Source organism: Dipodomys merriami, unplaced genomic scaffold, assembly GCF_024711535.1.
Source record: "Dipodomys merriami isolate MVZ:Mamm:240054 unplaced genomic scaffold, mDipMer1.0.p SCAF_3, whole genome shotgun sequence".
NCBI classification, from domain to species: domain Eukaryota; kingdom Metazoa; phylum Chordata; class Mammalia; order Rodentia; family Heteromyidae; genus Dipodomys; species Dipodomys merriami.
Window position 1 is genome coordinate 101,109,329 of NW_027204492.1, and position 22,640 is coordinate 101,131,968.

At 39.0% G+C, this 22,640-nt stretch overlaps 1 protein-coding gene across 8 annotated transcripts in view; it reads right to left on the reverse strand.

Annotated features, from left to right (window-relative positions):
* The window catches only part of Gk (glycerol kinase), an 88,266-nt gene that overhangs the window by 12,982 nt on the left and 52,644 nt on the right, over positions 1-22,640 (reverse strand). For all 8 annotated transcript variants that reach the window (XM_070040678.1, XM_070040679.1, XM_070040684.1 and 5 more), the window contains 5 exons: positions 22,514-22,581; positions 16,495-16,537; positions 15,970-16,050; positions 1,773-1,851; positions 429-525 (listed from right to left, as the gene is read on the reverse strand). In XM_070040678.1, the coding sequence (XP_069896779.1) occupies positions 429-525; positions 1,773-1,851; positions 15,970-16,050; positions 16,495-16,537; positions 22,514-22,581 (368 nt within the window). The remainder of the gene's footprint in view (positions 1-428; positions 526-1,772; positions 1,852-15,969; positions 16,051-16,494; positions 16,538-22,513; positions 22,582-22,640) is intronic.

Consider the following 22,640-nt stretch of genomic DNA (forward strand, 5'->3'; position numbering starts at 1 on the left):
CTCAGATCTCAGCTTCCTGAATAGCTAGGATTACAGGTATGAGCCACTGCTGTCTGGCTCCTTAGCTCTTATTTTTTATCAAGGCTAGGACTCTACCACTTGAGCCATATCTTCACTTTCGGCTTTTTAATGATTAATTGGAAATCAGAGTCTCTTTTGCGAGCTAGTTTCAAACCATGATTCTCAGATCTCAGCTTCCTGAGTAGCTAGGAATGTGCCATCATACACTTTTTAATTGAGACATAATATTTGTACATATTTAGGGGTATGATGTGGTATTTCCATATGTATATATCACATCTAAGAATCAAATAAGTGTATTTACCACTTGAAGCACTTACAATTTCTTTGTATTGGGAACATTTAGAATCCTCTCTTCTAGCTATTTTGAAAAATTCCATAAAATACTATTAATTATACATACTTACCCTCTTGCACTGGGTTCCCAGTAAGGTGCATATAATCCTGAAAATGCTGGAACAAAGTAGCAGCCATAAGAAGTGCCAACTTCTTTAGCAAGTTTTTCTAATAATAAAAAAATAAAGAAATCACATCAATATCTTAATTATAACTCTTTTCCAAATTAGTAGAGTAAAATGTTCCTAATTACAGTAATACACTAACAAAGCAACAAGGAAGTTTCCTCTACATCAAACACCCCTAAAACATAACCAAGCTCAAAGAAATTAAGGTAATACATTCAGTTACTTATAGTATTTTAGTTCATTTCCATTATTTATAAGGCTGTTGACTAAGAGATGAAGTGGCCTCTTGTGTATGTGTGCCAGATCAAAAATGTATTTCTGATTGCTCTATCTCCAAGGAATGTTAAATAAGTAGATGAAAGAATGAGTAGGTGAGTTCAAATTAATTATCCATAGACAGAATATAGTCAGATTAATACTTAAATTTTAGGTACCACAGTTTTAATGTTCTCTAATTTTAAAGCTCTCTCTCATCAATTAAATGTAATCTACAGATTCAGGCAATCTCATTTCCAATTTTGTAATTGGCTTATTTTTATGCCCTGTGTTACCAATTTATTAATAATTACCACTAATTATGCCAATTTATTGTGCAATAAATCTTCATTTTGTATGTGTGTGTGTGTGTGTGTGTGTGTGTGCACATGCACACGCACATGTGTGCACACATGCTGGTCCTGGGCTTGAACTCAGGGCCTGGGCACTGTCCCTGAACTTTTGTGGTCAAGGCTAGTGTTCTGCCACATGAACCACATTTCTAACATTTTAGTAGTTTATTGGAGATAAAGAGTCTTACAGACTTTGCTGCCAGGCTGGCTTTGAACTGGGATGCTCAGATCTCACCCTCCTGTGTAGCTAGGATTTACAGGAATGAGCCACCACAAAATAGTGTTTTGTTTTTGGTCGGTCATGGGGCTTGAATCCTGGGCCTGGGCTCTGTCCTTACACTCTTCAGCTCAAGGCTAGCACTCTACCACTTGAGCCACGGTGTCACTTCCAGTTTTCTAATGGTTAGTTGGAGGTAAGATTCTCTGGACTTTCCTGCCCAGGCTGGCTTTGAACTGTGATCCTCAGATCTCAGCGTCCTGAATAGCTAAGATTATAGGTGTGAGCTACCAGCACCTGGCTATAAATAGTTCTTTTTTGTATAAGTCAAACATATAACAAGGGTCATTATTTATGGATCACATTCATAGCATAGCATAAACATTTACAGATTGCAGCAATAAAAATATGAAAACCTCTCCACTGTTCACAGATTTTCTAGCCCTTTGTAAGAACACTCACCAATTTCCTCTGAGCTCTTAATGATTCCAAGATTGTCTCTTAGCCAGCGAATAACAGCACCAGCGATAGCTACAGAACCCTAAAGAAAAAAAAGGAGTTTGAGGTAGAATATTGTTACCACTGCAAAGAGTGTACTGCATGATACTACCACATTCAAACATTTAAACTTTGGGGGCTCCTATACATCTGCTAAACTGTGGCTTCTAACATGAACCCAGTTTTACCTAGGTCATATATAAGTTTCCACAGGCTAGGCAATGGTGGCTTATGACTGTAAGCAGGAGGCTGAAATCTAAGGATGGCACTTCAAAGCCAATTTGGGCAGAAAAAACTCTGAGACTCTTATCTCCAATTAACCACCAGAAAACTGGAAGTGGAGCTATGTCTCAAAGTGGTAGAGTGCTAACCTTGAAAAAAAGAGTTCAGGGACAGCTCCTAGACTCCAACCTCAAGACCCAGGACTGACAAAAAAATTAAAGTTTCCTCAGGATAAGTAAAATAATTAAGTCTTTCAGTATATCCTTGCATAGATCCCCTGAGGTGGATATCTATCTTTTGAACATTTTTTATCTGTTGCTAAGCTATTGAGGTATAATTCCATCCAACATACATTTCTGTCTTACCCATATATTTCTTTAAGCCCATTTTCCATATCTAGTAATATAGAAAACCAAGCGAAAAATGCCTAAGATGCTAGCTCCTAAGTAATTTTTCATTAAATCATCAAGGAATTAATTGGAGAGAGTGGGGGAGCAATAAGGATGAAAAAAATATATAATTCAGAGTCATATAAACTGGGTTTTGAGTCCTAGTTCTAGCACTTAGTTGCTATGTGATCCGAAGCAAATTACTGGGACTTTCTAGTTCTTTACTTATAAAATGATTAACCTAATCAAATTACAGTATTAACCTAAACAAATTACTGCAAGGCTCCATATGAGAATAAATGTAGAGTCCTTACTGAATGTAAATTTTATCATTATCATCATCATCATCATCGCCACTCCTGGGGCTTGAACTTAGGGACTGGATACTGTCCGTAAGCTTTTTTTGCTCAAGACTAGCACTCTACCATTTGAACTAAACCTTTACTTCTGGCTTTTCTTTTGGTGGTTTATTGGAGATAAGAGTTCTCAAGGACTTTCCTGCCCGGGCTGGCTTCAAATTGGCTTCAAGATATTTCAGTCCCTTGAGTAGCAAGGACGATAGGCATGAGCCACTGGTGCCTGGCTAACTTCATTAACTTTAAGTGCTAAAAAGTATCAGGCAAGCTAAGACTACTTACTTAGCAAGTATAAAACCCTGAGTTTAATTCAAATATCACTAAAAAAAAAAGATACAAGCACTTATTTGAAAGAAGTACCTATGTTTATCAGCATCTAACATGCAGTATGGTTTAGCCCTCAAAGAAATTACTGAAATGGAGCCAGACACTGGTGGCTCATGCTTATAATCCTAGCTACTCAGGAGGCTCAGATATGAGGATTGCGGTTCAAAGCCACATGGGCAGGAAAGTCCATGAGACTCATCTCTAATTAACCACTAGAAAGCTGGAAGTGGTGATGTGGCTCAAGTGGTAGAACACTAGCCTTGAGCAGAAATGTTCAAGGACAGAGTTCAAGCTCCAGGATTTTCACAACAAAAGGGAAATTACTAAAAATGTTAGAAGCTTCCAAATTCACACAAGACATGTGGTCTTCTGAATTCAGAAGCAGGAGATAATATAGTGCTTCAAAGATGAAGGAAAAAGAGCAGGACAAGAATCCTAAAAAGTTAGGTTAAGGGGGCTGGGAAGGTGGCTCAGTGGTAGAGTGCTTGCCTTGCATGCACGAGGCCCTGGGTTCGATTCCTCAGCACTACATAAGCAGAAAAAGCTGGAGTGGAGCTGTGGCTCAAGTAGTAGAGCACTAGTCTTGAGCTCAGAGTTCAAGCCCCACAACAGAAAGACAAAAATAAATAATAAATAAATAAATAAATAAATATAAATAAATAAATAGGTTAAAAAGTGTCCATTTGCTGGGCTGGGAAGGTGGCTCAATGGTAGAGCGCTTGCCTTGCATGCATGAGGCCCTGGGTTCGATTCCTCAGCACCACATAAGCAAAAAGAAAAAAAAGCCGGAAGTGGCGCTATGGCTCAAGTGGTAGAGTGCTAGCCTTGAGCTGAAGAGCTGAGGGACAGCGCCCAGGCCCAGAGTTCAGGTCCCACGACCAGACCTCCCCCCCCCAAAAAGTGTCTCTTTGCTTGTCATCAATTAAAATTACCAAGTTATATCCTAAACAGAAGGATTCAATTCTTGAATGCAACATCTACAAATCTGAGTCACCTCTAGTCCAGCTGTATTCTCAGGAAGACACAAGATAATTGAGAAGGTACAATGAAGAATAACAACAAGGTAAGAGGAAAACATTTTTTTTTTTTTTGTTGGTTGTGGGGCTTGAACTCTGGGCCTGGGCGCTGTCCTTCAGCTCTTCAGCTCAAGGCGAGCGCTCTACCACTTGAGCTACAGCGCCACTTCCGGTTTTCTGGTGGTTTATTTGAGATAGGAGTCTCATGGTTTCTCCTGCCCGGGCTGGCTTTGAACCGCGATCCTCAGATCTCAGCCTACTGAGTAGCTAGGATTATAGGCATGAGCCACCAGCGCCCGGCGAGGAAAATATTTTTAAAGTAGATATGTAACCTGGAAAATAAAAAGCTAAGAAATTGGCTCTGGAGAAGACTGGCTTAAAAATAATCAAGTAGAAGTGATATAATATCAGGGCAGGCAAATGGATTCTATATCTAATTTGTATGTATTAAGAGTACAAATACCAAAGTTAAACTCCATAAGCATTTTTTGTACTAGATCTAGGGCTTGAACTCAGTCGGGGCCTAGGTGTTGTCCCTGAGCGTTTCTTTGCTCAAGGCTAGTGCTCTACCACTAGAGCCACAGTGTTATTTCTAATTAGCCACCCAAAATCCAGAAGAGTCTAATGGATTATTCTGCATGGGCTGGTAGCTCACACCTGTACTCCTAGCTACTCAAGAGGCTGAGATCTGAAGATCATGGTTCAAAGCAAGGCCAGGCAGGAAAGTTCATTTAGACTCTTTATCTCCAATAAACCACCAGAAAACCGGAAGTAGCACTGTGGCTCAAGTGGTAGAGTGCTAGCCTTGAGCTGAAGAGCTTAGGGACAGTGCCAGGCCTAAAGTTCAAGCCCCACAACCGACAAAAAATAAAAATAAAATAAAATTAAAAAATGATAAAAGATAGAAATAGCATTCCATAGGATTTGGTATTGTATACTATTCTAGCTTGCTGGAATACAATGGTAAACAAGACAGACAAATATCCTGGCTCCAGAAAGCCTTCATCGTACTTCCTAATCATACTCAAGTCTCCCTAAAGGAGTTCTGTTTTATAAACGCTACTTAGAAAAAGAAGAGGAACAAGGAAAAGGAAAAGCACAGCCTCAGGAAGACATTGAACTATCAACAGGTGACAGCAGGAAGTCAGAGCCAGTAACTGCTCTATTTCACTGCTGTCTCCTTCGCAGGGAGAAACAATTTCCAATTACAAAGTGTAAGATAAGTTTAAGCAGCTTAATATGAGCTTAAAGGTAAAGAACAGCTTAAGGATTACGTGCCCCAGTTCCTTCTGACAGATAATAAAAGTGAGAATTCAGAAATGTGAAAATTCCAAGCCCAGAATGATCTTGCCGCAGGTGGAGAAGATCAGGGGGGCTAGTTAGGGGAGAAAAAGAGTTTCTCAGTGATGAAAAGGATGTAGATGTTTACACCAACACAGATGGTAAGTTGTACTTCAAAAATTCTGTTTTTTTCTAAATACAGAGAATAACAAGCAAAATATAAGGGGAAGGAAAACTCAAGTGCTACTAGTTGACTTGAAGACAGAATCATATCTATGAGACAGACATGAAAATGCACAACAGGCAGAACGACTGAAGCTATAGGCATGATAGCTTTGGGGTTGTTTTTCTCTAATTGGAGCAGTGGCCAAGAATTGGTTCCTCCAGAGGAAAAGTATCCAAATTGCCATATGCACACAGGGAATATTTTTTTAAGATATGAAAGTAAAAGAGGGACTATTTGGGCTGGGAAGGTGGCCTAGTGGTAGAGTGCTTGCCTTACATGCATGAAGTTCTGGGTTTGATTCCTCAGTACCACATAACAGAAAAAGCCAGAACTGGAGCTATGGCTCAAGTGGTAAAGTGCTAGACTTGAGCAAAGGAAACTCAGGGACAGTGAACAGGCCCTGAGTTCAAGCCCCAGGACTGGCCAAATGAAGAAGGAGGAGAAAGAGGAGGAGAAGGAGGAGGAAGAGGAGAAGGAGGAAGAAGGAAGAAGAAGGAGGAGGAGGAGAAGGAAGAAGAAGGAGGAGGAGGTGGAGAAGGAGGAGGAAGAAAGAAGAAGAAGGAGAAGGAAGAAGGAAGAAGAAGGTGGTGGGGGGGACTATTTGGCAAGAAAGAAAAAAGACTAGCCAGAGGAAGGAGGGGACGAGAGGAAATGAGGGTTAATATGATCACAGTTCATTATGTACATGAATGAAACTGTAATAAGGAAACGCATTTTTAATAAAAGATAGGGAAAATCAGGTGCTGGTGGCTCACTCCTGTAATCCTAGCTGCTCAGGAAGCTGAGATCTGAGGATCTTGCTTCAAAGCCAACCTGGACAGGAAAGTGTGTGAGACTCTTATCTCCAAATAACTACCAGAAAAAAAAAAAAACAGAAGTAGAGCTGAGGCTCAAGGTGGTAGAACACCAGCCTTGAGCAAAAGAGCAGAGGGACATGGCCCAGGTCCTGAGTTCAAGCCCCACAACCCCCCGCCCCCCCCCAAAAAAAATAGAAATAGGCTCAATACTTGAAGTTAGGGGCTAGGTGGCGCTCTCCCACTTATATAGGGATGTGGAAAAACAATTGTCCTACTTGTTACTATGGCTTAACAGAGGGAAGCTAAAGCTAGAAGTGAACATTTCAAAATATATGACCAAATCTACAGTGAGAAATCAGTCAATAAAACTTAACACATGGAATAGAATTCATTTCAGCCTGATAGACTTTATTCAAAGAGATAGCCAGAAGCATAACTTCCACTAAATTATAAACAAAAATAGCCGTATTTACCTATCATCCTAGCACTCAGGAGGTTGAAGTAGGAATATCTCAAGTTTGAGAACAGTCTGGTTATATAGCAAGACCCTATTGCAGAACAAACATGAATCAAAAGAAGAGAAATATAAAAAATTATGTGGATGTGAAAAATAAACCAATAAAATCCTTTCAATGAAAATCTTAAATAAAATAAAATAGTTGGGCCATGGTGGCTTGCACCTATAATCCTAGCTACTCAAGAGGCTGAGATCTGATGATCTCAGTTTAAAGTCAGTCAGGTGGGAAAGTCTAAGGGAGTCTTATATATAATTTTAAAAAGCCAGAAATGGAGCTGTGGTCCAAGTGGTAGAGCCCTTGCCTTGAGCAAAAAAGCTCAGGCCCAGAGTTCAAGCCCCAGGACAGGCTCCAATAATAATAATAATAATAATAATAATAATAATAATGGGTGGCGCTGGGTGCCAGTGGCTCACACCTATAATTCTAGTTACTCAAGAGGCCGAATCCCACAAGGTTGTAGTTCAAAGCCAGATCAGGCAGAAATGTCTGAGAGTCCATCTCCAATAAACCAGCAAAAAGCCAGGCTGCAGGTGTGGTTCAGGAGGTAAGGTACCAGCTTTGAGTAAAAAAGTTGAGAAAGTATGAGGCCTTGTCTTCAAGCTCTAGTACTGGAAAACAATAGCATAATAGGTGCGATAAACTCTATTGTAGATACAGGTGAGTAATTAGTGTTCACACATGCTGTCATTGGATAAAGATGTCTACATTTATTATGAAAAAATTGTTTACACAGAGCTGGGAGTGTGGCTTAGTGGTAAAGTGCTTGCCTAGCATGCATGAAGCCCTGGTTTTGATTCCTCAGTACTACCTAAACAGAAAAAGCCAGAAGTGGTGATGTGTCTCAAGTGGTAGACTGTTAGCCTTAAGCAAAAGAAGCTCAGGGACAGTGCAGACCCTGAGTTCAAGCCCCAAGAATGGCAAAAAAAAAAAAAAACTATGTTTGCACAATCTAGTGAAAGTGAAGATGCACACAAACCATAGCCTAGAAATTTTATTCCTACATAAAGGTATACATATGCATATCAGAAGACATATACAAAATGTCCACAGCAGCAATTTTCATTATAGCCAAATGCCAAAAACAACTCAAATATCATCAACAGTTGAATAAACACTAAACTGTGGTAATGAGAATAAATGAAGAAACAGATCTAGGTAACAACATGGACAAATCTCATTAACATAATACTGGGTGAAAAAAAGAAGTTAATCCAAGAAGACAAATGTCAAGTGCTTATGCATCACAGATGTAAGCCTAGCTACTCAGAAGGTTGAGATCTGAGGACCACAGTTTAAAGCCAGGAAGGGCAGAAAAGTTCAGGACACTCTTCTCTTTAATTAACCAGTAAAAAGCTAGAAATGAAGGTGTGGCTCAAGTGGTAGAATACCAGCCTTCAAGTGAGAGCATGAAGTCCTGAGTTCAAGTTCCAGGACCAGCACGAAAACACAAGAAAAGACATGACTCAGCTATACATACACATGTGTTTTTTTTCTCTGTGCTCCCCTCTCATTATCTTTTGGGTCTTAAATACATAAACTGTTATGATGATAAATGCTGGAACTATAAATAAAAAAGAAGAGGGATAATTAGTCAGGGGAGCCAGAGGAGACTGATGGGGGGGGGGCAAAATTGAGAGGTTTTTCAGTGTTGGTAGTGTTCTATTTCCTGCCTTGGGCACAAGGCAGTGGCACTGTGATGTTTAATGCATCCTCTGATGTGTGTCCTATAGTTCAGAGCACAAACAAGGGTTCAATGTGTTTTTGTTTATTTTAAAGAAAGAATTTGGAAATGGAAGGTAGACACTAAAAAAACTCACCAGGAATGCAGCAAAGAGAAACAAAGAGATCAAAACAAGTTAAAAAGAGCAGTTAAAAGACATGAGGATGGGCTCAAATGTTCCAATATTCATCCGATAGCAATTCCAGAAGAGGGTGGAAGGAATGGTAGAGGAACAATAGTGAAGAGATAATTGCTGAGAATTTTCCAGATCTGTAGACAAACTTGGATCCAAGTACCTAGCAGGATAAACAAAAATAAATCCAAACCCAGACACATCATAGTAAAGCAAAAGAGCATCAATGATAGAGATAATGTTAAAAGATTCTACTTATATCAGATCACCTACAAAGGAATCACATTTAGACTGATAGCAAAGATGTCATTTGCATAAAAATGGTCAGAAAGGGGCTAGGCATAGGAGTGCATATCTGTGATTCCAGCACTTGGTAAACAGAGCTAAGAAAATTAAGAATTGGAGACCTGCCTAGAAAACACAGCAAGTTTCTGTGCTGTAATGACAAGACCTTGTCTCATAAAATAGCAGGGGCTGGGAATGTGGCTCAGTGGTAGAGTGCTTGCCTAGCATGCATGAAGCCCTGGGTTCAGTTCCTCAGTACCATATAAACAGAAAAAGTCAGAAGTGGCACTGTGGCTCAAATGGTAGAGTGTTAAGCAAAAAGAAGCTTAGGGACAGTGTCCAGTGCCTGAATTCAAGCCCCAGGACTGGCAAAAAATAGCTAGAGTGATGTAGGATTTCATTCCAAATGTGATGGCAAATTTAAAAAAAAAACCTGGGACTGGGAAGGTGGCTCAATGGTAGAGCGCTTGCCTTGCATGCATGAGGCCCTGGGTTCGATTCCTCAGCACCACATAAGCAAAAAGAAAAAAGCCGGAAGTGGTGCTGTGGCTCAAGTGGTAGAGCACTAGCCTTGAGCTGAAGAGCTGAGGGATAGTGCCCAGGCCCAGAGTTCAGGCCCCACAACTGAACACCCCCCCAAAACCCCTAAAATGATTAAGTTTATTATTTTACATAAAAACTAAAAGAGTTATAAAAAGATGGCTCTCAACAAGAAAACAATGTGAGTGGGACTATAAAACACATGGGACCAAGGAAATAATACTGAGACTAGGAGTGGTGGTACACATCTGCAATCCTAGCACTCGGGAGACTGAGGCAAGAAAGATCGGAAGTCTGAGTCTAGCCTAGGCTACATACTGATTTTCAAAAGCAAACTTAAAAACGAAATGAGGGCTGGAAGCATGAGTCCAGCTAAGTGGTATTACACTAATCTAGCAAGTATGAGGCCATGAGACCCAATCCCCAATACACTCCTACAATAAAGAAAGAAGAAGAAACTATACTGAATCTAGGAAAGAGAATGATACAAGACATCAATAAATATGATTTACTGTTGACTGCAAAACAATTACTACTATTAGGGGCTGGGAATGTGGCCTAGTGGTAGAATGCTTGCCTTGCATGCATGACGCCCTGGGTTTGATTCCTCAGCACCACATACACAGAAAAAGCCAGAAGTGTCACTGTGGGTCAAGTGCTAAGAGTGCTAGCTTTGAGCAAATGAAGCTCAGGGACAGTGTCCAGGCCCTGAGTTCAAGCCCCAGGACTGGCAAAAAAAAAAAAAACTACTACTATTATATGTTGAAGGAAAAAAAAGTAGGAACAAAAACTTCATACAAAATATCATGACTGCTGGTAGAATTGTTATGGGTAAAGTGAAGTGCTTATGGTGGGGAGATTGGAAATAAAACATGCTAGCAGAGCATGGTGGCTTACATCTGTAATCCTAACTCCTGCGAAGATGGGGATTGGGAGATCAGTGCTTCAAGGCCAGCTCAGGAAACAAGACAGAGAAGTCATCTTAAATAGTAAACCTGGGCATGGAAAGCACTTGTCATCCCAGATACATGGGTGATATCAATGGGAAGATCAGAGTTCAGCCCAGCTGAAAAAACATATAAGACATTCTCTGAATAAATAACTAAAGCAAAAAGGGTGGGGAGTGTGGCCAAAGTAGTAAGAATGCACAAGGCACGAGTCATGTTCATTGAAGCAAAGGGTCATTCATCAAGTTTAAAACTTAGCTTTAGGTTTATTTCACGCCAAGATTATAGAACTGTCATTGATGGATTAAGCAGGTTTAAAAATAATTCTGGTGGAAACATGTCACCATGACTATAAGACAATCAGCTTTCCTAGGAGTATGGATCACTATGTAGCAATAATTGTATTTTACCAGTTTACTTCATTTATTGCCTGTGTCTTCACTAGAGAAAAAAGGAGGGCAGAGACTTTTGTTTTTTAAATTTGTTTTGTTCCCACTTGGATTTCTAATATCCAGAACAGTGGCTAGTACACAGCTGGTGCTCAATAAAGATTTCTTATATAAAAAAAAGAAAATTAAACATTATTAGTAAACTATCAAGTTAGGCTGTGGGCATGGTTCAAGTGGTAGAGAGATGGTCTAGCAAGCATAAAACATAGCCAGGTACTGGTGGCTCTCGTCTGTAATCCTGCTACTCAGGAAGCTGCAATCCAGTGATCACAGTTCAAAGCCACCTGAGGCAGGAAAGTCTATGAGACTTATCTCCAATAAACTACTCAGAAAAAGTCAGGAGTGGAACAGTGGCTCAAGTAATAGAGTGCTAGCCTTGAGTACAAAAGCTCAGGAACACCTCCTAGGCCCTGAGTTTAAGCCCCAGGACTGGCACAACAAAAGCATAAAACTTAACTATGCAAAAGACAGAAATCCACCAAATTGAAACATTAGTATTACACCATGTTACTCTCAAACCAGAAGGAGAATGAAAAAGAATAGAAAGACTAAAGATAGGAAGTTAGTTTCAGAATTTAAAGAGAGTACATGGTAAAATATATACATGAGACTTCCAAGATGAACAACAATCTTTCAAATTAAAGGTATGATGATTAAATATATGCTTTGTAAGTATTTATTTTTTTTAATTTTATTTTATTTTATTTGAGAACATACTGTACAGAGGGGCTACAATTACATGGGCAGGATAATGCATACATTTCTGTAAGTATTTATTTTAAAGAGGGAATTAGTATGAATTTACTAAAAAGAAAGTTTTATCAATGTAGCGTTCTTCCCTACCTTCCTTTCTGACTTGGTTTAAATTTCTTAAAATCTTTTTTTTTTTTGGTCATGGACCTTGAACTCTGGGCTTGGGCGCTGTCCCTCAGCTCTTCAGCTCAAGGCGAGCACTGTACCACTTGAGCCACAGCACCACTTCCTTAAAATCTTTTTTTTAATATAATTTTTTTTTGCCAATCCTGGGGATTGAACTCAGCGCCTGGGCACTGTCCCTGAGCTTCTTTTTGCTCAAGGCTAGCATTCTACCGCTTGAGCCACAGCACTATTTACAGCTTTTTCTGTTTATGTGGTACTGAGGACTAGAACCCAGGGTTTCATGTATGCTAGGCAAGCACTCAGCCACTAAGCCACATTCCTGGCCCCTTAAAATATCTTCTGATGTTTGTTAATTACAATAAAAAAAAACCCACAAGATGGGGAAAAACCAGTTGTTTAAGGATACAGGTGGACCTGTTGCAACAATGAGAAGTACAAGTTGTCATGTCCAAAATGATCTTTACAATGTTGGTGCGGGGGGGGGGGGGGGAAGGGGGGAAGGAGAAGGATGGGGATTGGGGGGGGAGGGGGGAGGCTGGGAAGTGATGTGAAGGGTAAACAAAGGAGGAGGCTGCAATGCTTGGTAAGAAATGTACGCATTATCCTGCCCATGCAATTGTAACCCCTCTGTACAATATGTTCAAAAATAAAATAAAATAAAATTTAAAAAAAAACCCACACATGCAAAGAAAAAAATCCTACCTACTACTATTAACATGTTAATGTGGTGTATGCTGAGCCCACTAAGTGAGCAATAAGACATATGTGAGAAGCAGTGAAACAACAGTAGATTCAAAAACTGGAGGAAAAGACATGCAGATTTTGAAGTAAGGAAATAGTAGGAAGGGGTAGCCTTAGCATCAAGACTTTGATGCTTGAGAGAAGAAATGTAATTAAGTACACTGTTGTAGTCATAGCATCTAAGGGCCCCTCAAAAAAATCTTAGGAATCTACGATGATGATATAAATTGAAATGAGTAAGTATATGCTTATTAAATCACCAAATGAGATGCAATGCGAAGCATAACAGAGCAAGGAACTAAAAAGATTTCAAAAGAAAGAAATCCACCATATTGAAAAAAATAGTATTCTACCATGCTACTTTCAAATCAGAAGGAGAATGAGCTAGATTAAATCACTATCTTGAAATTGAACAGGAAGAAACAAAAATATGAATTACATTAACAAACTCTTGTACCCAGATACAAAGCAGAGCAAACTTGGCCTGACAAGGATTCATGGGCAAGAAGGCAAGATATTTTAGTATATGCTCCTGGGGCCAATAGTATGAAGGGGTAAATTAGACTAAATTAATGAACCCGCAGGCTAGAGTAGCACAAGCAGTGCTTATGTTAAGAGGAGGACAAATCACATGACTGAGTACAAATTAACCTATTTAGAGAATATCATATTCTGTTTCAGAAGACATGGATGTATTGAATACATTTAACAAAGAAACTCAGAACTACCAAGCATCTAGAAAGCATGTGAACAAGATTAGTGCACTAGGGCAGTTTGTCATAGAAGAGGAAGCCCCAGACAAACAAATGGTGGTTTCCTCTTAATGTTTGAATACTGAATCCATTGCTCGTGTGTTATTAAGAAACACTTTGCAGAGCTAGAGGTGTAGCTCAAGTGGTACAGTACTTGCTTATCCTGTGCAAAGCCCTGATCTTCATATCCAGGACCACACACACATATATACAAATATTAGCTGAGTTCAATAAATGGGAATTAAGAAAACATATTAGCAAGCATGGTGATGCATGCCTACAATCCCAGCCCTTGAGAAGCTGAAGCAAGAAGATCATGAGTTCAAGGCCAGCCTAGTCTCCATGGCAAGTTCAAGGCTAGCCTGTGCAATATATTAAGGCACTGTCTTCAACAACAACAAACAAGCAGTACCAGATGTTTGGAGTCTGTCTTCAAACAGAAGATGGACGGCTATCAGTAAAGGAGAGAAGATAAAGTTTTCATATTAGGTATAAAGTGAAGATCAAGCTGAGTGCTGGTGGCTCACACCTGTAATCCTAGCTACTGCAGGAGGCTGAGATCTTAGGATCACAGTTCAAAGCCAGCCCAGGCAGGAAAGTCCATGAAACTCTTATCTCAATAAACCACCAGAAAACCAGAAGTGGCGCTGTGGCTCAAGTGGTAGAGCACTAGCCTTGAGCTGAAGAGCTGAAGGATAGCTCCCAGGCCCAAAGTTCAAGCCCCACAGCTGACCAAAAACAAAAAGAGAAGATCAGGTGACCTCTGTTCCTCTTCCTGGGGCTTTTTCCAGGTCTAAAGCAGTGTCTTCCATGAGAAAAAAAGAGCTTCTTACTACTATTACTACTACTACTGTACTGCTACAGCAGTAGACAGAGTTGCTATATTCCTGAGAGACTTGCCCAGCCTTTTTTGTGCTAGTGTGACTACCACAACGACTACTATTACTGGTAACATGAAGTGCCTATCGGGCCTAGTGCTATAGTGGTGAGTTAAACAGGATCTGTAGTGGGGAAAAAGAGTATATAAGGTATATAAGATGTTGGTTTCTGAGAAATGTTAAGATAGCTTTAGAACATAAATCAAGTATTTCACAATTTTTTTTTCCAAATAAATAGGACCTGGAGGTTAGTAGTGTTCAGGGAGTGGGAGTAGAAAAACAGAAAGAAAAAAAATCCTAAAATTAATATTCTTTATTCTCGAGGACAAACAACTAAATCTAGAAATCTAAATTTTGTCATAATTATCTGGCACACTAGGAAATGTGCCTCACTCAGTAAGTTTCAGATCAATTATATACTTGCTCATCAAAAGTAGTCATTTCAAAATTGATTGTATAGAAATACTCATGAAAAATATATCTGGTAGAAGAGCTGGGAATGTGGCTTAGTGGTAGAGTGCTTGCTAGCATGCATGAAGCCCTGGGTTTGATTCCTCAGTTCCACATAAACAGAAAAAATTTGAAATAGTGCTATGGCTCAAGTGGTAGAGTGCTAGCCTTGAGCAAAAGAAGCTCAGGGACAGTGCCCAGGCCCTGAATTCAAGCCCCAGGACTGGAAAAAAAGAAAGAAATAGAAAAGAAAAAGAAGTATATCTGGTAGAAACAAGGCTTTTCTTTTTTCTCCTCCAAAAATAAAAAGAAATGTATCTGGTAGGATGAGCACATTAATTAATTTACATTATGTAAATTTGAATGGTAATTTGAAGGTAGGAATAGGAGGGGGGAAATGGGAGAGAATAATGGAAGAGGTGACATTGATCAAGATGCATTGTACCTATAACCTGACTTATGGAACTGAAACCTCTTTGTACAACTACATTAGTAGTGGTAGTAGTAATAATAATAATAGTAAAATGTATCTAAAGAGTCTAACTCCCATTTCTTAAATGGGGAGCAAGAAATGTATCTTTTTGTTCTTTCTCTACTTTATCCTGTTATATTAAATAAGTCCCTCCTAAAACTTATTTTAAAAAAGAAATTTATCTGATTTTACTAGAATACTGCTTATTTGGACTTTATACATGAACATTTCAAATGTCATACACACTTACCACATCTGATAGACTTAGGCTGACATACTCCCACCACAATTTTACAAACAAGTTTGAAACAATGACTCCAGTGATTAATGAGGCCATTGCTTTCATTCCCACATTAAAATGTTACATAAAATTGATTTTATTGGGGAGAAGACTGAAGAAAAGTTGCTTATCCTTACTGTGCCCTTTTTGTTCTCTTTGGAACACTGGGGCATTTTGGTTGAAGAAATATAAGAGAAAAAGCCAATCCATTCATTAAACTTTAGGGATAGAAAACTTTAGATTGTAGAGTTAGTTAATATTCCTAAGGCGACACATTCATTGGCATAGTAGCTGAGAAGACATTACAATCAAGGTCTCCTGGGAATCCTGACCCCCTTAGCTCAGTTCTAGGTATTTTCCATTCTTATCAGTGACGAAGAAAAATAGATTTTTTTTGTTTTACATAGTAAGATTTATCAGAAAAGATTGTTAGAAAACACTGTAATTTTCATTAACTTTGAATGTTTGAATGATATGACAATCATTCATCCAAAAGAACTTACTTCCAATGCATAATAAACTGGTTTGTCCCTGCCAAGTTTGTAAGCCACAGTGGTCAGAAGGCCGTGCTCAGAAAATACACACTGTAGGAAACAAAAATGATTTCAGTGTGGAGAAAATTAAAAGAGAGCTTTTTACTATTTAAAACTTCACATGCACAAAGCAATTCAATCAATGAAACACTAATAATCTTTTAAAATAAATCTCAAAATTGTTAGTATTACAAACTTGAGCTATGCAAAAAAGTACTCCTTGTTCTAAATTACATTTTCATTAAGAATCTGAAAAGACCATAGTCTAGAGTCTCCACCAATGCTAAAAGTGCACATAAAATTCGGACATAAAATGGGTCTTTTTGCAATCAATGGAACTTCATAATTTTCACCACTTTTTATTGAGCTCCAAATTAAGTGATAGCAAAGATTAAAATCTTAAGACTGAAAAATCACTTAATGGAAAATTATTTACAAGCATTATATGATGTTAAAGACTTTCAATCTTCTAATTTAGATGAAAAAAAAACCAACCTTATGGCCTGTGTTACATAACAAGAAACATCCTGTTCCATACCTATAGATAGAAGAAAAAAATAAAAAGTATAATAATGTTATTGCAACAACTAGTATATATCTGAGACAAGCAGAAAAGGTCAGATAAGGTGACATTAAGCAAAATGAACTCCAAGATAAGGACACAAGTGTTTTTTTCTTTCTTGCTATTGTTTCTTGTGTATTTATAAGGTACCATGTGATTTTTTGTTGCTTTGTATGTCCCTCCCCCACAGTATAACCCGATTTCACTGTATTTGATGTTGGTATAATTTGGGGAGCGGAAGGGAAAAAGCAAATTGTTTAAATAGGGATACAGGTGGACCCATTGCAACAATGAGATAAACAAGATGCTATGTCGAAAAATGAACTTTACAGTTTAGGGGGGGAGGGGAGGAGGAGGGCGGTGAATGTAGTTGTGGAGATGGTAGGAAAGGGATTATAGGGGGAAACAAAGGAGGGGGCTACAATGCTTGATAAGAAATGTACTCATTACCTTGCTCATGTGATTGTAACCCCCCTGTACAGTATTTTCACAATAAAAAACTTACTTAAAATAAAAAGCAAATGATGAAGCCTTAATACTACATATGATCTAAAAGTGAAATGTAGTACAATAAGTCATATTGAAAGCTAACAAACATCATATACTCTGTATGTAAAAACATTTCAAAGATTAATCTAGAAGAAAATGTGTGAGGACAATCATGCAAAGCAAAAGCTCAACCACTGAGCTACAAATCCTTATCTCTAGTTCTAGAACAATCTTTTTTGGCAGTAGTAGAATTTGAACCAGGGCCTTGCATTTGCTTGGCTGGCACTTGACTACTTGGGTCATGCCTCCATCCTGGATTTTTGCTGGCTGTTTTAGAGATAAAATCTTGTAGCCTTTACTGCCAACATGGCTTCAAACTGTAATTTTCTGATCTCAAATTCCTGTATAGTTTGGATTACAGATGTCCAGCTAGAGTAATCTTAATGGAGAAAATGCATCTATAGCATTAAACATTTAGTTAGTGATAGCCCAGGGCTGTTTATAAGATACTACTGAATTGTAACAATTATGTTACAGTTATATCACTACCATGGAATAAAAGTATCATGACTGGCAGCCATTCACCAGTGTGAATGTATGACAGCTTAGCTCCATCATGAATATGGTCATAGACTGAAAAATTCCAGTTTTCTGGCAGGGTGCACAGAGTATGAGAGTATAGCTGGAAAGGTGGAGAAAAGTAGCATAGAAAGAAAAGCTATTAAGCCAGGTATGGGTGGCTCATGTGTGTAATCCTAGCTCAGGAGGCCGAGACCTGGAAGATTACAGGTTGAAGCCATCCTAAGCAGAAAAGTCCTCCAGATTCCATCTCCAATTAACCAGCAAAAGGCTGGACTGGAGATGCGGCTGAAATAATAGAGTGCCAGCTGTGAGCAAGAGAGCCCAGTGAAAGTGCAAGGCCGTTAATTCAAGCCCTACCATCAACACAAAAGACAACAGAAAAGCTATTTAGGCCTAGCTTCCTTATGCTCTCTGTTGGATAAGGTGTTATAACAGTAGTGGGCTCTTAGAGCCAGAATGTAATATGTCTGGTATAGAAGAAGTGGATTTACTTGGTGGCAGCCTTATCAGTATAAGCTTTGGACTCTGCAACAAGCCTGGCATTTGGACATTAATGGATAGTTTTGACATATGGCATGGAGATAAGTGGCCCCAAATGATAGCAATAAGGATCACAGAGAAACGTTTTGAAATTGAGTGGGAATAACAAGGTGGCTATGGTTATGGCTGACTCTGCCTGGGTTTGAGCTTTCCTCTCCACACGCCTTGCTGGTCTCACTATGCTTGGTGACATTCCAGCAGGAGGGAGATGGGACCGTGCTCAATTGAAGTGATGGCAAGAAGGATCCCGGAAAGAAATCACTATCAGTATATGGATCTTATCAGCTGCATTTTCCTTGCACAATGAATATGAAGCAGATGTGATTTTTGCATAAACATTTTCATTAGGCACTATTATTATAAATAAGGATTAGATGAAGCTATTCCATCTCTTTCCACCAAAATAGATTATTGGCTTGTTGGATGAACACATGCCACATTTAGGGAGCATGTGACTAATAAATAGCTAAGTTTGTAAAGACACTTGTCAGGGGTAAAGGGAAATAAGTGAGAGTGACCAAAGCGGGGGGGGGGGGGGGAAGGGCGGGGACTGATCAGGCAGAGCACACTGTATGCATATACGGACATGTTAAAATCAAATGTCTTTGTGTAACTAATTGATGCTCATAAAAATGTGGGGAGAAATCCCAACATACTCTTAACCTAAAATATACTTTTTTTCTTTTTTTGGGGGGGGGTGTGTCCGGTCCTGGGGCCTGAACTCTGGGCCTGGGCGCCTTTCCCTCAGCTCTTCACCTCAAGGCTAGCGCTCTACCACTTGAGCCACAGTGCCACTTCCGGCTTTTTTTCTTTTTGCTTATGTGGTGCTGAGGAATCGAACCCAGGGCCTCAGGCATGCAAGGCAAGCACTCTACCACTGAGCCACCTTCCCAGCCCTACTTTTTTTCTTTGTGTCACTACTGGGGCTTGAACTTGGTGCCTGTGCTCTGTCCTGGGGCTCTTTTTGCTCAAGGTTAAGTCATAGCTCTATGTTCGGCTTTATGTGATTCTGGAGGTAAGAGTCTCATAGACTTTTCCTGCCTGGGTTATTTTTGAACCCAGATCCTCAGATATCAGCCTCCTGAGTAGCTACAATTATAGGTGTAAGCTACTGGCATCCTGCATAAAAAGACACTTGTCAAATGATACTAGGTATAGGTAGTAAACTATTACCACCAAGTTGTATATTTCAAGTTCATCTTTGTAAATACATATGAAAACTAAAGTTTATTATTTCATGCCTTTTACAGAAGAAATCTAATCTGTACCAATTTAGTAACTACACTTAAACGCTATATTCAAGATGGAAAACACAAAATGGATGAGAAGGCTCAAGGAACTAAAGAAAAGTGAATGCATAAGGTAGTACATAATGAATTTATCAACATACAAACAGACTTGTTCTCTATGTTTAGAGCCTAGCTATTGGAGCAGGATGTAGGCAATCATATTCATATTGCATTATTCTGTCTTCCTAGCCATATGTATCTTTCAATATTTATGTGGTCTACCATAATCTTTCTCAGCCAGTTACTGTGTTTAAACATGCCAGCCATATATCTGGCTTTGGTACATTTTGAAGAAGTAAAAGTTAGGGCGAGGCCGGGTGCCTGTAGCTCACCCCTGTAATCCTAACAACTCAGGCGGCTGAGATCTGAGCATCGCAGTTCAAAGCCAGCCCAGGAAAGGCCATGAGACTCTAACTTCCAACTAACCATTAGAAAACTGGAAGTGGCACTGTGGCTCAAGTGGTAGAGTGCTAGCCTTGAAATGAAGAGCACAGGAACAGTGCCTAGGCGCAAACTTCAAGCCCCACGACCAACCAAAACAAAAAGGTCCTAACTTTTAAACTCCAAAACACTACTTCAAAGTTTCCTATTGGCACAAAAATTCTGACTGATGCCCAATTAACTGTCTATGTTCCTTCCTCTCAGGGACAGAAATGTGAGATCAAGATCTTACAATTGGCTACTTTTCTCTTCCAACCTGCAGTGGCCACTGAAGTATTCAAACAAGCACTCTTAATTTCTATTAATCATTTAAGGACTTGGCTGATAATGGTCAAGTGGAAGATGGAGAGAGTCTCAGACAGACAGACAGAGAGACAGAGAGAGAGAGAGAGAGAAGGAAATTTTGGCAATTTTATTGACTCCCTATCATGTTCTATATACTGGACTAGGCACTTGACATTAAGAGATAGCATCTGATTTACTAGCATTAGTGTTCCTGGCAGAGAAGGAAGGGATATAAAATAACCTACTTTTTCTGCCTCCTGATTCAGTTGCCTGGAACCTGGATTCAAAGAATATGTTTTCATACTCCTGCTGACTCAAGTGCACTTTGATTCATAAAAAACCCAGGTTACTATAACCTGTAAAAAAAATTTGTCATTCCCTCTCCCTGCAACAAACTTTAGACATAAATAATGTCATACTCCTACATAAGATCTGCTGAACAACAAGAATATTTATTCTAGAACAATTACATATTCCATTATACTTGTCAAATCTGATGAGTTAGGAAATCCTCATTAAAAGAAACATCAAATATAGAATCTCTTGTCTGGTCTGTGGAAAGCTTATCTACACAGGGCTATAAAGCACAGAGATTAAGAGTCATAGTAAAGGAATGTGAAGGACTGGGATACAAATATCACACCTTGCATATGCTTAATTTGCATATTTTAAAATAGAATAATGAAGCCTATTTCAAGAAGAGGGAGATAGGGAAGATGGATAGAGAATAATCACATCACACACTTAGTAGCTTTATGACAATGAATAAATTAACTATCCTCTCTAAATATCAGTTTCTTAATTATTCCTATAGAAGAGGAATAATTGTGTTCCCATATATTAGGATTTATATAGATTAAATAATATAAGAAATTTAAAGCATGAAACATTATATATAAAACAATAACCACTGTCTGCATATGTGTTACAAGTTTCAGTTTGAGGTTAAGTTTCTTTTCTTCAAATCATGTAACTGGCAGGCATTTTAATGTTCAAAGATTACCTTCAAATAGTATAGTTGAGGTTACAACAGAAAGATCACAAAAATCAGAGACAGTGGGTTCCACCTCTGCCTTTGACTCAAGGCTACCAATTTAAACAACCACTTAAAGGCTCTGCGCATTAGTATTCTCATCCTAAGGCGGGATTCATTGTCTTACTACTGTTAGAGGGCTTGTTCCAGATTCTACATGGGTGGGTAGTAAGGAGATGATGACATGTCAAATCTCTACTTCTTTTATTCTTTCTGCTTCTTGTCAGAGGAGAAAGAGGAGAAAGCACAGCATCAGGAAAATATCTACAAAAATATGACTTCATGATTAGTGTTTAAAAAAACCTTGGGCAAGAATATACTGAGCTGAGTGCTGGTGGCTCACACCTGTAATTAGCTACTCAGAAGGCTGCGATCTGAGGATCACAGTTCAAAGCCAGTCCTGGCAGGAAAGTCTGTGAGACTTTTTATCTCCAATAAACCACTCAGAAAACTGGAAGTGGTACTAGGCTCTAGTGGTAGAGAGCTAGCCTTGAGCTGAAGAGCTGAGGGACAGCACCCAGGCCCAAAGTTCAAGCCCCACGACCAACAACAACAACAAAAAGAATAATATACTGAAAATTATATTATTATTAATATTATTTCTGCCTGGTCCTGGGGTTTGAACTCAGGGTCTGAGCATTGTCCCTGAGCTTCTTTGTGCTCAAGGCTGGCACCATACCTTGAGGCATAGCATCACTTCTTGCTTTGTCTTAGTAGTTTATTGGAGATAAGAGTCTCATAGACTTTCCTGCCCAGGCTGGCTCCAAACCACGAACCTCAGATCTCAGCCTCCTGAGTAGCTAGGCTGACAGGAGTGAGCCACTGGCACCTGGGTGAAAATTATTATTTCACATTATGGTCCTTCTTCATCTCCTCCCAGCTTTCTCTCTTCCCCCACCAATCTCATTGTCCTAAAAAAGCAGCAAGAATAGGGCCTTGTGGGGACAAAACAGAGTTGGAACATGCCTGACCCTCAAGAGGCTGAGGCAGAAAGATTATAAATTCAAGGCCAGTCTGGGTTACATAGTACCTCCTCTTTCCCTTCAATAAAGGCAAGAATATTCAGAACTGAAATTTATTTCCTGTGATAAAAAAGGTAATATACTTCAATAAAGTGAAGTCTTTACAAATTGGGATGTTATATGGTATAACATATTTTATTTGAAGGAAATTTTTAAAAATTTAAAAATAAAGATACTAATAGAAAGTCAGAAAGCTTTCTCCTCCAAAACACCAATGGGAAAACAAACACTTAAAACAACAGTATTTTTAATGTATATATCTTGAACTCACGTGTTTTTAGCTTGTCCATCCTGGAAACACATTTGTCCTACTAAAGCAGCAGATTGGTCTCCCAAACACTGAAAGTATAAATGACAATAAAAAAACATTATAACACTATTTCTAATTTTCTTTTTTA